The 15,506-nt window shown below is 51.5% G+C and overlaps 1 gene segment (V, D, J or C); it reads left to right on the forward strand.

The window, feature by feature from the left end:
* The first annotated feature begins 974 nt into the window (after positions 1 to 974).
* Positions 975 to 15,398, forward strand: LOC123567265 (immunoglobulin lambda constant 6-like). The segment is given in 4 exon segments: positions 975 to 1,243; positions 9,803 to 9,881; positions 13,445 to 13,559; positions 14,942 to 15,398. Coding segments are annotated over 3 exon segments (453 nt in total).
* Positions 15,399 to 15,506: the final 108 nt, after the last annotated feature.

Genomic DNA, 15,506 nt, shown 5'->3' on the forward strand with positions numbered 1-15,506 from the left:
CCTCAGCCTCCCGAGTAGCTGGGACTACAGGCGCCCACAACCGCGCCCGGCTAATTTTTTGTATTTTTAGTAGAGACGGGGTTTCACTGTGGTCTCGATCTCGTGACCTTGTGATCCGCCCGCCTCGGCCTCCCAAAGTGCTGGGATTACAGGCGTGAGCCACCGCGCCCGGCCTTTTTTTTTTTTTTTTTGAGATAGATTCTTGCTCTGTCGCCCAGGTTGGACTGCAGTGGTGTGACCTTGGCTCATTGCAACCTTCGCCTCTTGGGTTCAAGTGATTCTCCAGCCTCAGCGTCCTGAGTAGCTGGGATTACAGGCGCCTGCTACCATGCCTGGCTCCATTTTTTATTTTTTTTATTTTTAGTAGAGACGCGGTTTCGCCAGGTTGGCCAGGCTGGTCTCCTCGAACTCCTGGCCTCAAGTGATCCACCCACCTCAGCGTCCCAAAGTGCTGGGACTACAGGCGTGAGCCAACTGCATTTGGCCTCTTTCCCTGCATCTTCATGTGTCTTCAAGGCCAAGAGGGAGCTTCTGGCCCCTTGGTTAGGGTCGGGTCCCAGAGGTCCAGGGTCAAGGCTACGCCGCCTCTCAAGGAGGTGCATCCCTGCAAGAGGCTGCATCCAGCAGTCATGGAAGAGGCTCCGCTGGGGCCTGCTCCAGTTCCTCCTGGGGAAAGCAAGTGGAGGTGCCCCTTGAAACGGGGATCCCAACAATCTCAGGGATTCTGTCCTGGCCTACAGCCCTGGATCGTCCAGCCTCTGCTGGGATGGGGAGCAGAGGACGCCCTTCTTGGCTGGGGCTGAGGGTGGGGGTCCCGCTTCCTAAAAGGCCCAGCCTGGGATTCCAGCCACAGGCCCTACTGGGCAGCGCCTGGCGCCGCCCCGCCCCTCCATGCCTGGCACTCGCCCTCTACAAAGATGGCGCGGACTACCTCATGCGCGTCAGGGCTCCTCCTGCGCCGCTCTTATCCCCGCACACTGCTGCCAAGACAGGGAACGGGAAGCATGGCCTGGGGGGCGATTGTGGCCTGGGCGGCTCTCCGGCCGCTGTTGTGTGGCTGCGCGCTGGCGCGGCTGGGCCGGATGCTGTACCCCGGGGAGAGCCCGTGGCGGGAGCGCAAAGAGCTCGACAGCCTCTGGAGCCTCCCTGCTGACTTCTCCGACAACCGACCCCGGGGCTTCCAGGAGCAGAGGTACCGGCGACTGTTGCGAGAGGCGCCCGGAAGCCCGGCGGCGGGAATGGGGTAAGCACCAGTGCCCTGCAGCCTTCTTCACCTGAGTGCCCCGGAGCTGGGGGCCCGGAGGAGGTTAAAGGTCAACGGGCTTGGGGGCGCGGGGTTGGAGGACTGGGTGCCCGGGCGGGGACGTTTCAGGGGGACCCTGGAGGGCGAGGGCGGAGGAGACGGGAGGAGGAGGAAGAGCTCCTGTCCAGCAGCGTCGGGAGGCGAAGGCTGAGCCTGGTCAGTGTCCTTTCTAATGTTTATTTTTAATTTTTGAAATGTTTTTGAGACTGAATTTGGCCCTGCCGCCCAGGTTGGAGTGGAGTGGCGCAATCCTAACTTCTGAGCTCAAGCAATTCTCCCGCCCCAGCCTTGCAAGTTAGCTGGGGCCACCATGCCTGACTAATTAAAAAAAAAAAACTTGGTCAGGCTCGGTGGCTCACGCCTGTCATCCCAGCACTTTGGGAGGCCGAGGCGGGCGGATCATCTGAGGCCAGGAGTTCAAGACCAGTCCGACTAACGTGGTGAAACCCCGTCTCTACTAAAAAATACAAAAATTAGCCGGGCGTGGTGATAAGAGCCTGTAATCCCAGCTATTGGGGAGGCAGAGGCAGGAGAATTGCTTGAAGCAGGGAGGTGGAGGTTGCAGTGAGCCGAGATCAGGCCACTGCACTCCAGCCTGTCCCACAGAGTGAGACTCCGTCTCAAAACAAAAACCAACTTTTTTGTTTTTTAAGATATAGGGTCTCACTACGTTATCCAGGCTGATCTCGAATTCCTGGCCTCAAGCCATCCTCCCACCTTGACTTCTCCAAGCTCTGATTACAGGCATGAGCCACCAGACACTCGCCAGGCCTAGCGGCAGGCACTGCCCAGGAGGGAAGGTACGTTGGTTTTCAGGGTTCAGATAGAGGACAGACTGTGACATCAGGCCAAGGAGGCCACCCCTGTTGCCCTCCTGACTTGGATGTGGTCAGCAGAGAAGTGGAATCCGGTGAGGTCTGGGCCATGTGTGCCTGGTCTACATTCTCTTTTTCTTTTTCTTATTTTTTGAGACAGAGTCTCGCTGTGTCACCCAGCGATGGCACGATCTTGGCTCACTGCAGCCGCCGCCTCCTGGGTTCAAGCGATTCTCCTGCCTCAGCCTTCCAAGTAGCTGGGACTACAGGCGCCGCCACCACCCCCAGCTAATTTTTGTGTTTTTAGTAGAGATGGGGTTTCACCATATTGGTCAGGTTGGTCTCAAACTCCTGACCTTGTGTTCTGCCTGCCTCCTCCTCCCAAAGTGCTGGGATTGCAGGTGTGAACCCCCGTGCCCAGCCTACATCCTCTGTTTCTGACTTTGTGGCATTCAGTACAAGAGAAGGAGAGGAGAGGGCTGGGTGCCAGCGTGGGACTCACTCACAGTGTCCTAAGCAAAGTTCCCCCATCCCCCTAACCAGCCTTCCTCCCTGTGACAGGCAGTGGGTCATTTGCATCTTAGTCACAGGTCTGAACCTTCTTGCCTCGGGCTGGGATGTGCCCCTGGGTTCACCCCTGTCTCGGGAGATACTGGGTCCCATCTGCTCCAACGAGGAACACCTGGCCCCACTGGCCCAGTTGCACAAACTGTCCTGGCAGTTGACGTGTCATCAGCACATTATCTGTCACCGCCATGTGTCAGGAGTCACCGCCATGTGTCAGGGCGTGTGCTAGGCCTGGGGGCACAGCTGTGCAGCACACTGGTCCCGGATCCCTTTGGGGGCCTAGGAGCTGAGCCCAGCCCTTCTCTTCACAGTCGGGCCCCACCTTGTACATACCGGTTCCCTCCATCTTCAACGACATCAGCCAGGACTGGTGGCTGTGGCGTTTTGTCAGCTGGGTGTGGTATGAACGGGAGGTGACCCAGCTAGAGCGATGGATCCAGGACCTGTGCACAAGAGTGGTGCTGAGGATTGGCAGTGCCCACTTCTATGCCATCGTGGTCAGTGTAGCCAGGAGCAGGCAGGGCGGGTGGATGGGCACAGCTGCTGAACAGCATGGGACCCTGAGATGCCACCTACAGCCTGTCTCCTGGGGTGGGACAGTGGGGGGCCTTACCCTGCCCTGGGGGTTGTGCCCTGTGTAGGTGGATAAGTGGCCTGATCTACCCCACTGGGATGTCTTCCTGTCTGGCTGGCAGGCCCCTGAGCCCCATGCTGCAGGTTATGTGAGGGAGTGCCTGATAGCAGAGCCCCTCCTCATGTCCCGACCTGCCACTCCCTCCACATATCTCCTGTGTCTGCAGTGGGTGAATGGGGTCGACAGGCTAGAGCATGAAGGGGCTACCTCCCCTTCGAGGCTGACAGCAGCAGCCTGTTCCAGGTGGGGCCCCTGCCCTCCCGCCTCTGCGTCGCTGTCGCCATCAACAACATGCTCGCCCCTCCCACCCTGCCACCAGGGACCATCCGTACATGACCGACACCTCCAAGTGGGTACCATCCTGCCTCCAGTGTGTGCACCCACCTTCCCGCCCCACCCTGTGGTCTTCCTGCCAGAGACAGGGTGGCCTTCGCAGAGAGGAGGCCCTGATCTGGGGAGGCAAGTGAGCTGAGGGCAAAAGACCCATGGCAAGGGCCCAGCGAACCAGAGTAATAAAATAGCCCAGTTGGCTGGGCGCGGTGGCTCAAGCCTGTAATCCCAGCACTTTGGGAGGCCAAGATGGGCGGATCACGAGGTCAGGAGATCGAGACCAGCCTGGCTAACATGGTGAAACCCCGTCTCTACCAAAAAAATACAAAAAACTAGCCGGGCGAGGTGGCGGGCGCCTGTAGTCCCAGCTACTCGGGAGGCTGAGGCAGGAGAATGGTGTAAACCCAGGAGGCGGAGCTTGCAGTGAGCTGAGATCCAGCCACTGCACTCCAGCCTGGGCAACAGAGCAAGACTCCGTCTCAAAAAAATAAATAAAATAGCCCAGCGTGGTGGCCCATGCATATAGTCTCAGCTGCTTGTAAGGCTGAGGCGAGAGGATCACTTGTGCCTAGGAACAGAGGCTGCAGTGAGCTGTGATCACACCGCTGCATTCCACCCTGGACAAGAGTGAGACCCAGTCTCTAAGAAACTAAAAATTAAAAATTAAAAAAAAACTGGAAGTGGAGAAAACTGGGCAAGGGCAGTGAGAGTCACAGATGGGAAGGGAAGAGGGGGCTCTCATCACAGCCTCTGCCCTGTCCAGGCCCCATCCCCTTAAACAGGGTATCACAGTGACCTCCTAGGCCAGGAGCGGTGGCTCACGCCTATAATCCTGGCACTTTCGGAGACTTGAGCAACATAGCAAGACCCGAGCTACCACATTAAAAAGAAAAGAAAAAAAAAAAGCTAGCCAAACTGGGTGGGTGATTCACACCTGTAATCCCAGCACTTTGGGAGGCTGAAGTGGGGGGATGACCTGAGGCCAGGAGTTCTAGACCAGCCTGGCCAATGTGGTGAAACCCCATCTCAAACTCTGTATCGAAAAAAAAAAAAAGTAGTGAGTGGCAGCACACACACCTGTAATCCCAGTTACTTGGGAGGCTGAAGCAGGAGAATCGTTTGAACCCAGGAGGCAGAGGTTGCAGTGCACCAAGATCGCCCCACTGCACTCCAGCCTGGGTGACAGAGAGAGACTCCCTCTCAAAAAAAAATTAGCTGGGCATGGTGGCAGGTGCCTGTAATCCCAGCAACTCGGGAGGCTGAGGCAGGAGAATAGGTTGAACTCAGTGGTCGGAGGTTGCAGTGAGCCGAGATAGAGTCACTGCACTCCAGCAATTCTGAGGAGACAAGAACTAAACATAGTATGGTCTCCTGGATGAGATCTTGGAACAGGAAAAGGACATTAGGGGAAATAGTAAAGAAATCTGAATCAAGATGAACCTTAGTTAATAATAACATATCAGTATTGGTTTATTGGGGCCGGGGATGGTGGCTCACATCCTAGCATTTTGGGAGGCTAAGGTGGGAAGATCCTGTGGTCTGGAGTGTGAGACTAGCCTGGGCAACATAGCCAGACTGCATCTCTCTAAAATTTTTTTTTTTTTTTTTTTTTTAGTTAATCAGCATGGTGGTATGCACTTACAGTCCCAGCTGCTAGGGAGGCTGAGGAGGGAGAATTGCTTGAGCCCTGGAGTTTGAGGCTGCAGTGAGGTGTGACTGTGCCACTGTGCTCCAGCCTGGTCAACAGGGCAAGACCCCATCTCTCCAAAAATTTTTTCATTAAAAAAAAATTTTTTTTTTTGAGACGGAGTTTCGCTCTTGTTGCCCAGGCTGGAGTATAATAGCGAGATCTTAGCTCACTGCAACCTCCACCTCCTGGTTTCAAGTGATTCTTCTGCATCAGCCTCTTGAGTAGCTGGGATTACAGGCATGTGCCACCACGTCCGGCTAATTTTGTACTTTTAGTAGAGACAGGGTTTGTCCATGTTGGTCAGGCTGGTCTTGAACTCCCGACCATTAGGTGATCTGCCTGCCTCGGCCTCCCAAAGTGCTGGGATTACAGGTGTGAACCACTGTGCCTGGTCAGAAGCCAACCTTTTATATATCTATGCAGATGTGTGTGACTATATATTTATCTATATCTGAATCTGTATATTTCTCTTACTGGTTCTGCTTCTCTGGTTTGAACCCTAACACACCTAGTTTTTTTTTTTGAGTTGGCGTCTTACTCTGTCACCCAGGCTGGAGTGCAGTGGTGTGATCTCTGTTCACTGCAACCTCCACCTCCTGGGAACAACTAGTATTTTATAATCTGTTAGGAATTCAAATGTTTTTCAAAAGATCAAAGTACATATTTAAATACATTTCAAATACAAACTTTTAAAATCATATTATGAAGCATTAAGTAAAATTCTACATTGTTAGGTCAGGGACAGTGGTTTAGGCCTATAATCCCAGCACTTTGGGAAGCCAAGGTGGGTAGAGTGCTTGAGCTCAGTAGTTTGAGACCCCCCTGGCAACATAGCAAGACCCTGTCTCCACAAAAATAGAAAAATGAGCTGGGCATGGTGGTGCATGCCTGTGGTACCAGCTGTTTGGGAGGCTGAGGTGGGAGGCTCACTTGAGTCCAGGAATTTGAGGCTGCAGGGAAGCATGATTGGGCCATTGCACACCATCCTGGGTGACAGAGTAAGACCCTGTCCCACCCCCCCAAAAAAGTTAACATCATTATATAATTGTACTCTAAATTATTAGCAAAATGAAAGAAAATTAAGTGTTATTTAAAAATAGGCAAGGTGCAGTGGCTCGTGCCTACAATCCCAGCACTCTGGGAGGGCAAAGCATGTGGATCACTTGAGGCCAGGAGTTCGATACCAGCCTGGCCAACATGGTGAAAACCCATTTCTACCAAAATTGCAAAAGTTTGCCTGGTGTGGTGGCGCGTGCCTGTAATCCCAGCTACTCAGGAAGCTGAAATTTGAGAATCACTTGAATCCAAGAGGTGGAGGATGCAGTGAGGTGTAAGCTGAGATGGCACCACTGCACTCCAGCCTGAGAGACAGAGTGAGACTCTGTCTTAAAAAAAAAAAAAAAAGGCACAGTGCATAAGGATACTGGAAAACGAGAATGCTGAAGACCGAGGTAGAAGGAATAGGGTGGAACATAAACAGAATACATTCTCAGTGAATGCTTCTTGAATAACTCCATGCTATTTTAGACAGTTACCCATCTGCCCTAAAACAGACCTAAAGCTAATGAGTGAGTTTCCTTGCTCTAATGGTGAACTAATTAATGTTTTTTTCCTGAGAGCTACTGTGTGGCCAAATGGGCATTATTGATTGAAGACTAGCTATGGGCAGCATTCTGCTAGGATTTTGTTATTTCTTTCCTTTTTTTTGTTTTGTTTTGTTTGTTTGTTTTGAGACGGAGTCTCGCTCTGTCGCTCAGGCTGGAGTGCAGTGGCTCAATCTCGGTTCACTGCAAGCTCCACCTCCAGGGTTCACGCCATTCTCCTGCCTCAGCCTCCTGAGTAGCTGGGACTGCAGGCGCCTGCCACCATGCCCGGCTAATTTTTTGTATTTTCAGTAGAGATGGAGTTTTACCATGTTAGCCAGGATGGCCTTGCTCTCCTGACCTCGTGATCCACCCACCTTGGCCTCCCAAAGTGCTCGGATTACAGGCATGAGCCACCGTGCCTGACCGGGTTTTGTTCTTTCCTAATTTTTTTCTTTTTTTCGGTGACAGGTCTCACTATGTTGCTCACACTGGAATGCAGTGGTGTAAACATAGTGCACTATAGCCTTGAACTCCTGGGCTCAAATAATCATCCTGCCTCAGCCTCCTGGATAGCTGGGGCTACAGGTGTGTATCATCATGCCTAGCTAATTTTTTTTTTTTTTTAGTTTTAAGTTTTTCTGCAGAAACAAGCTCCTGCCATGTTGCCTGGACTGGTCTCCAATTCCTGAACTCAAGTGATCCTAAAGTGCCAAGCCTTTTATCACATCTTGAAGTCTGTAAGAAGTGGATCATCTCTTCTGGCCGGGCGCAGTGGCTCATGCCTATAATCCCAGCACTTTGGGAGGCAGAGGCGGGCAGATCACGACGTCAGGAGATGGAGATCATCCTGGTAACACAGTGAAACCCCATCTCTACTAAAAACACAAAAAATTAGGCAGGGTGGTGGCGGGCACCTGTTGTCCCAGCTACTTGGGAGGTTGAGGCAGGAGAATGGTGTGAGCCCAGGAGGCAGAGCTTGCAGTAAGCCGAGACGACACCACTGCACTCCAGCCTGGGCAACAGAGCGAGGAGACTCTGTCTCAAAAAAAAAAAAAAAAAAGAAGTGGATTTTTTCATAGACCAGAGCTTTCAGAACAAGCCAGTATTTTGGCTATTCTTGACCCTTTGCAATTTTTTTTGTTTCTTTGAGGCAGAGTTTCCTTTTGTTACCCAGGCTGGAGTGCAATGGTGCAATCTCAGCTCACTGCAACCTCTGCCTCCTGGGTTCATGCAATTCTTCTGTCTCAGCCTCCCGAGTAGCTGGGATTACAGGCATGCTTCAGTACGCTAGGCTAATTTTTTTGTGTTTTTATAGTAGAGCAGGGTTTTGCCATGTTGGCCAGGCTGTTCTTGAACTCTTGACCTCAGGTGATTCGCCTGCCTCTGCTTCCCAAAGTTCGGAGATTACAGGTGTGAGCCACCACACCCAGCCTGCATTTTCATATAAATTTAGAATTAGCCAGGCGTGGTGGCACACATCTGTAATCCTAGCACTTGGAGAGTCTGAGGAGGGAGGATAGCTTGAACCTAGGAGTTTGAGGCTGCAGTGAGCTATAATTGCACCACTATACTCCAGCTTAGACAACAGAGCAAGACGCTTTCTAAAAAAAGTTAGAATCAGCTTGTCAATATTTATTAAGAAATATGTTGAGATTCATCCTAATGGTGATTGTTTGTTTAAAAAAAAAAAAAGAAAAAAAGGGCTGGACGTGGTGGCTCACGTCTGTAATCCCAGCACTTTGGGAGGCCGAGGTGGGCGGATCACAAAGTCAGGAGATCGAGACCATTCTGGCTAAACCCGTGAAACCCCGTCTCTACCAGAAATACGAAAGAAAAAAGAAAAAAAGTTGGGCATGGTGGCGGGCACCTGTAGTCCCAGCTACTTGGGAGGCTGAGGCAAGAGAATGGCATGAACGCGGGAGGTGGCGCTTGCAGTGAGCCAAGATTGCGCCACTGCACTCCAGCCTGGGTGACAGAGCGAGACTCTGTCTTGAAATACATAAATAAATAATATAAATAAAAAGAAGAAAGAAATATGTTTAGATTTTGATAAAAATTACATAAGTAATCTACAAATCACTTTGGGAAAAACTGATCTTTATAATATTGAGTGTTCCAATCCATGAACATGGTGTATTTCTCCAGACTCTCACAAATATTAATGAATACAAAAGAAAACATTAGGATGGTAGGGTTGTTGATTCAGAGAACACCCATGGGAATGTCGGTCTGGCACTACTCGCCTTCTAAGGGCTGTCGCTGCTCCTTACTTCGTTTTTCTAGGTTGCCAGATTATCATGTGAACTTGTCCTATGTCCAGTGCTGATTGATTCAGGGGAAGGCACCTGTCCCAGGCCAGTCCAATAAATGTCCTTACACAGATATTTGGAACGGAGACTGAAAGACAGTTGAACCAGCCTCTCTGATTGCAAAATATAAAATTTAGGAGCTCCCTGTAACCATGCTTCAGATTGTGTGAACTAGAGGATTGGTGGAATTGCTGAGAAAAAAGGACAAATCTTAAAGAAACACAGATAGGAGAAGACAGTGGTGTTAGCGTCTCTGACTCCATATAGTTCTTAAGGCCAATGAGTTCTGAGAGATAGAACTATCTTGTTTATGAATTCCAAGAGACAGTCCATAAACCTTTCTCTAGGCTTAAGCTAGTTTGAGTTGGGTTTCTGTCACTTGCAACAAGAGTCCTGACTACTACAGTTGACTAGAGTTAAAAGGTATAGCATCAATAGGTGAGCTAGCTCTGGCTTTAAAAGGCTTCCAGTTTGAATTACACTCCATTCCCTCTGGTGCCCCTAGAAAGAGCCCTCTCTAACACAGGCCAGCAGCTGGCAGACATGCTTTTGTTTTTTTTCTCTGCAGGATTTTTACTGCCTTGATTTGAGACAGATTATCAGAGGTGGGCACCGTTATCCTCTCTTTCATGCAGGATTTATCACATGTAAGTATTTGTCTTATGTTTGGATGCTACATTTTGGTTAGAATTTAATCATATCTCATCAAGGTTACCCACATGATCACTCTAAGGCTGTTGTAAGCCTAACTGACAAGTATTCCATATGTCAAGATGTCAAGTGCAACCCAAAATAAGATGTAAGCACCAAATGGGACTGAGAGAGAAATGCTAGAAGTCTTCACCCTTACTGCCTTTCTTGATAATGACCATGCATCCTGTGAGGGAAATAGTGTTATAGTGATAGAAAGGTAAGGTTCTGAAATTTGAAGAGATTGGAGGCCAGGTGTGGTGGTTCACACCTATAATCTCAGCATTTTGGGAGGCCAAGGTGGGTGGATTGCTTGTACCCAGGAGTTCCAGATGAGCTGGGCAACATTGTGGGACCCCATCTCTAAAAATAAAAATAAAAAAAAATTAACTGGGTGTAGTGGTGCACGCCTATAATCCCAGCTACTCAGGAGGCTGAGATGGGAGGGTTGCTTGAGGAGGTCAAGGCTGCAATGAGCTGTGATCATGCCACTGCACTCCAGCCTGGGTGACAGAGTGAGACCCTGTCTCAAAAAAAAAAAAAAAAAAAAAAGATTGGAGGGAAGAATTTTTGAGGATACTGTGGTGCAGGGAAAGGGCGTGCCGTGTATATGCAGATGGTCCTCAGCTTTCCAAAGTTAACTCTGGAACACGCTACCTTTCATACATTTTATATACTGTATACTGCCAGACCCAACACACTTTTCAAAGGCCACATTTGAACCTTTTTTTAAAATTATTTTTTATTTTTTTAAGACGGAGTCCTACTCTGTCACCCAGGCTGGAGTTCAGTGGCACCATCTTGGCTCACTGAAACCTCCACCTCCTGCGTTCAAGTGATTCTCCTGCCTCAGCCTCCCAAGTAGCTGGGACTACAGGTGCATGCCACCACGCCCAGCTTTTTTTGTGTGTTTTTAATAGAGGCGGGATTTTACTGTGTTAGCCAGGATGGTCCCAATCTCCTGGCCTCGTGACCCCTGCCCCCTCGCCTCTGCCTCCCACAGTTCTGGGATTTCAGACGTGAGCCACCGTGCCTGGCTATGCTACTTTGAATAGGTCTTAATAGGTTTTAATTAATTATTTTTAAATTAATTTCAAAAATCTTCTATAACATGGATGAAACTTGAAGATATTATACTTAGTGAAATAGGCCAGACACAAATGGACAAATGTCATTTGAATCCACTTTTATGAGGTACCTAGAATCGGCAAATTCACATAGACAAAAAGTAGATTTGAGTTAACGGGGTGAGGGGGAAGGAAGAATGGGGGACTGTAGTTAATGGGTTTAGAGTTTCTGTTTGGGAAGATGAAAGAGTTCTGGAGATGGATGGTGGTGAAGGTTGCCCAACAGTGTGAATGTATTTAGTGCCACGGAGCTGTACATTTAAAAATAATTAAAGTGGAAATATTGATGCTATATATGTTTGACCACAATTATAAAAATGGAGCCAGGTGTGGTGGCTCACACCTGTAATCCCATCACTTTGGGAGGCCGAGGAGGGCAGACCACCTGAGGTTGGAAGTTTGAAACCAGCCTGGCTTGGCCGGGCGCGGTGGCTCAAGCCTGTAATCCCAGCACTTTGGGAGGCCGAGACGGGCGGATCACGAGGTCAGGAGATCGAGACCATCCTGGCTAACACGGTGAAACCCTGTCTCTACTAAAAAATACAAGAAAAACTAGCCGGGCGAGGTGGCGGGCGCCTGTAGTCCCAGCTACTCGGGAGGCTGAGGCAGGAGAATGGCGTGAACCCGGGGGGCGGAGCTTGCAGTGAGCCGAGATCGCACCACTGCACTCCAGCCTGGGCGACAGAGCGAGACTCCGTCTCAAAAAAAAAAAAAAAAAAAAGAAACCAGCCTGGCCAACGTGGAGAAACGCCGTCTCTACTGAAAATACAAAATATTAGCCGGGCGTGGTGGTTCTTGCCTGTAATCCCAGCTACTCAGGAGGCTGAGGCATTAGAATTGCTTGTACCCAGGAACTCAGGAGGCGGAGGTTGTAGTGAGCCGAGATTGTACCACTGCACTCCAGGCTGGGCAACAGAGTGAGACTCAGTCAGAAAAAAAAAAAAAGGCTGGAGACGGTGGCTCACACCTGTAATCCCAGCACTTTGGGAGGCTGAGGCGGGGAGATCATGAGGTCAGGAGTTCAAGACCAGCCTAATATAGTGAAACCCCATCTCTACTAAAAATACAAAAATTGGCCAGGTACAGTGGCTCAAGCCTGTAATCTCAGCACTTTGGGAGGCTGAGACAAGTGGATCACGAGGTCAGGAGATTGAGACCATCCTCACTAACATGGTGAAATCCCGTTTCTACTAAAAATACAAAAAATTAGCTGGGCCTGGTGGTGTTCACCTGTAGTCCCAGCTACTCAGGAGGCTGAGACGGGAGAATTGCCTAGAACCTAGGAGGCAGAGTTGCAGTGAGCCAAGATCATGGGCGACAGTGAGATTCTGTCTCAAAGAAAAAAAAGTGCTGTCTAGATGCAGTAGCTAAGTACGCAGAAACCATTTCAGTGTGGGAGGCGAGGTGACTGAGTCCAGGGACTCCAGGTTTCTGGCTGAGGGGTTGAAACTGCCCATGGTCATTGTGATGAGATGAAGATGGAAAATGAGCTGGGCTGGGGGAAGGTGGTCATCTCCTCTGGATGTGATTAGTTTGAGAGTCCTGTTGGGTAGCCCACTGGGCATGGTCAGCAGGCAGTGGAGGAGCTGAGAGGGTTTGGAGCTGGGATAGACTCCAGCCTCACCATGTGGGCAATAGTGGGGGTCACAGAGTGTGAAGATGGCTAAGAAAGGGGTCTGAATGGGGATCTTGGAGAGTCAGCAGCCAGGCACGGTCCATGGAGAAACAGATGTCAGGGGAAGAGGAAAGAGGAGTCAGACCCCAAGGGGAAAAGAGTCACTGGAAAGAGGGGCCAGCCCCGTGTCGCATCCAGCAGAGACACCAGGTACAGCAGAAGGACGTTGGACATGACCGTGAGGAGGGCCTTGTTGGCCATGACCTGGGAGAGATGGGGGTGAGAGCATGGGGGACCACACCATGTCCCCAGCACACAAAACAGTGCCTGGTAGACAGGATGGATCTATGGATGGGCGGATAGGTAGATGGATGGATGAATGGACAGATGGTAGATGGATGCAAAGATAGATGAATAGATGGACAGATGGATGGACAGATGGAATGAATGATCAGAAAAGGCTTCATGAACAAAATGAGACTGAGCTGCATCTCCATGGATAGATATAAAAGCAGAAGACTCTCCTCTTGGGTCAAGAATGACCCAGTGTCCTGGTCCAGGGAGGAAGTCAGCCTGGCTTGACTGGGGACACTTGTGACTGATTTCAGAGGCCCTTAAAATGGGACCAAGTGAGGTTGGGCAGGTCCGAGCCAGCTCAGGACACCTGCCTCAGACAGGGAACACCCACAGAGACCCTACTGGGATACTGGCCACCCCCCTACCCTGTGCCTAGGTCAGAGCCTACACACTGCAGCCCTGTGCCCCTCATACCCAGCAGGTTCCTGCTCCAGCACGGCTCCTGGACTGGCCCCAGGTGCTGGCCAGGGGGTTTGTATCCAAGCATAATTCACTGAAGCATGTGTTTGGCAGCGGGACCCAGCTCACTGTTTTAGGTAAGTGGCTCTCACAACTTTCCCCAGCCTGTCCCACCCTCTCCTGTCTCTGGAAAAATCTCTTTTCTTTCTCTGGGGCTTCTTCTCCTCTGCCCTCCAAGCCTTAAGCATAGAACCCTTCCTTTCTCTATGGGGTCTGGGGGAAGTGGACTGGTCTCAGGGTAACTGGCAGGAAGGGCCCCCACAGTGGGAGCAGCCACTTTCAGCTTCCAACAGCGGGACACAGCCTGGTCCTGGGGCCTGGGTTGGGATTGGGCAGGGTCAGGGCTCCTCCCTTCTCCCAGGGCAGATGTCTCAGTGAGGGACAGATGCCAGTTCTGATGAGGGGCCCTGTAGTGGCCTTAGAGACAGTCCCCGGGACCCCAGGATCTAGGCTGAGGGCTGGATGCCCATCCAGACTGGGAGGGCCACATGGGGGCCTGGTGACACAGGGGTCACCACAAGGGGAGACCATTGGAAGGCACAGAGAGGACTCTGGATCTAGGCTGCAGCTCTATGGCTTGTGCTGGGTCATGAGTACATGGAGACACTGAGGGACAGATGAGACTGGGTGAGGTCGGAGAGCCCAGCTCTCCCAGAAGAGTCACAAGAAAGGAGAGAGTCTCTTGGGCACAGATGTGTCTGTCCCTGGAGCCCCGTCACCTCTGAGGCCTGGTGTCTCTCTGTTCACGGGTCAACCTCCCACCTTCATTTGAGGAATGGCATGTTAGACTCAGGAGGTGACTAGCGGGGAGTAAACGGGGGTGCAGATAACTCCACGGCCACCAGGTGAATCAGAAGCTGCTGGGGTGGGCATGGGGGCTGTGTTCCCTCGAAATCTGGGGAAGCAGCTCCAAGAACCCGGCCGATGTAAAGGGTCCTGTGGTCGGGCTGGTGGGGACGGGTGATGGCAGAGCCCCAGGGTTTGTCTGGGTGGAGCCCCTGCTTCACCAGGAGAACTGAGTGGGCCAGGCTGGGGCACAGCCTGGTGTCCCAGGGGATGGGAAGCTCCAGGCCATGCCAGGCTTGGGCCTCCCCACACCCTGCCAGGATGGTTTTGTGTGCTGTGGGGGAGACCCCTAGATTCCAAACTCAGACTCCAGAAACTAGGAAGGAGGGAGCACAGCCTGCCCTGGGTATGCACGGGGAAATCAAGGCTGCAGAGGAAATGACTGGGCCAGGACACCTGGGAAAGGTGACTTGGGAAGGCTCCTAGGAAGGTGCAGGGCTGTCTGCTCTCCAGAGGGCTCCAGTGGAAAGGAGGGAATGAAGAGGGAAGGAGAGGCCCTGGGTGGACCAGACGGCCACAGCATGAACCCTCCCAGAGACTTTAGACAGAGAGAGGCGCTCCACAACACCCCACTCTCCCTCTGCCATCTCTCACCCCTCCTCTGTCCACACAGGTCAGCCCAAGGCCACCCCCTTGGTCACTCTGTTCCTGTTGTCCTCTGAGGAGCTCCAAGCCAACAAGACCACACTGGTGTGTCTCATGAGTGACTTCTATCCAGGAATCTTGATGGTGACCTGGAAGGCAGATGGTACCCCCATCACCCAGGGCGTGGAGATGACCACGCCCTCCAAACAAAGCAACAACAAGTACGCAGCCAGCAGCTACCTGAGCCTGACGTCCGACCAGTGGAGGTCCCACAACAGCTACAGCTGCCAGGTCATGCATGAAGGGAGCATCGTGGAGAAGACAGTGGCCCCTGCAGAATGTTCATAGGTTCCCAACCCTCACCCCACCCACAGGGGCCTGGAGCTGCAGGATCCCAGGGGAGGGATCTCTCTGCATCCCAAGCCATCCAGCCCTTCTCCCTGTACCCAGTAAACTCTCAATAAATATCCTTTGTCAACCAGAAATCCTGTTCCCTCTCTTCATTTCTTATCTCTCATATGATTTGATGCTTCTCCTGGGCTCTCAGTGTGGTGTTGGGGGAATCCTGGCACCAGTGGGAAAGTAACCTGGAG

This window comes from Macaca fascicularis, chromosome 10 (assembly GCF_037993035.2).
Source record: "Macaca fascicularis isolate 582-1 chromosome 10, T2T-MFA8v1.1".
NCBI lineage: Eukaryota > Metazoa > Chordata > Mammalia > Primates > Cercopithecidae > Macaca > Macaca fascicularis.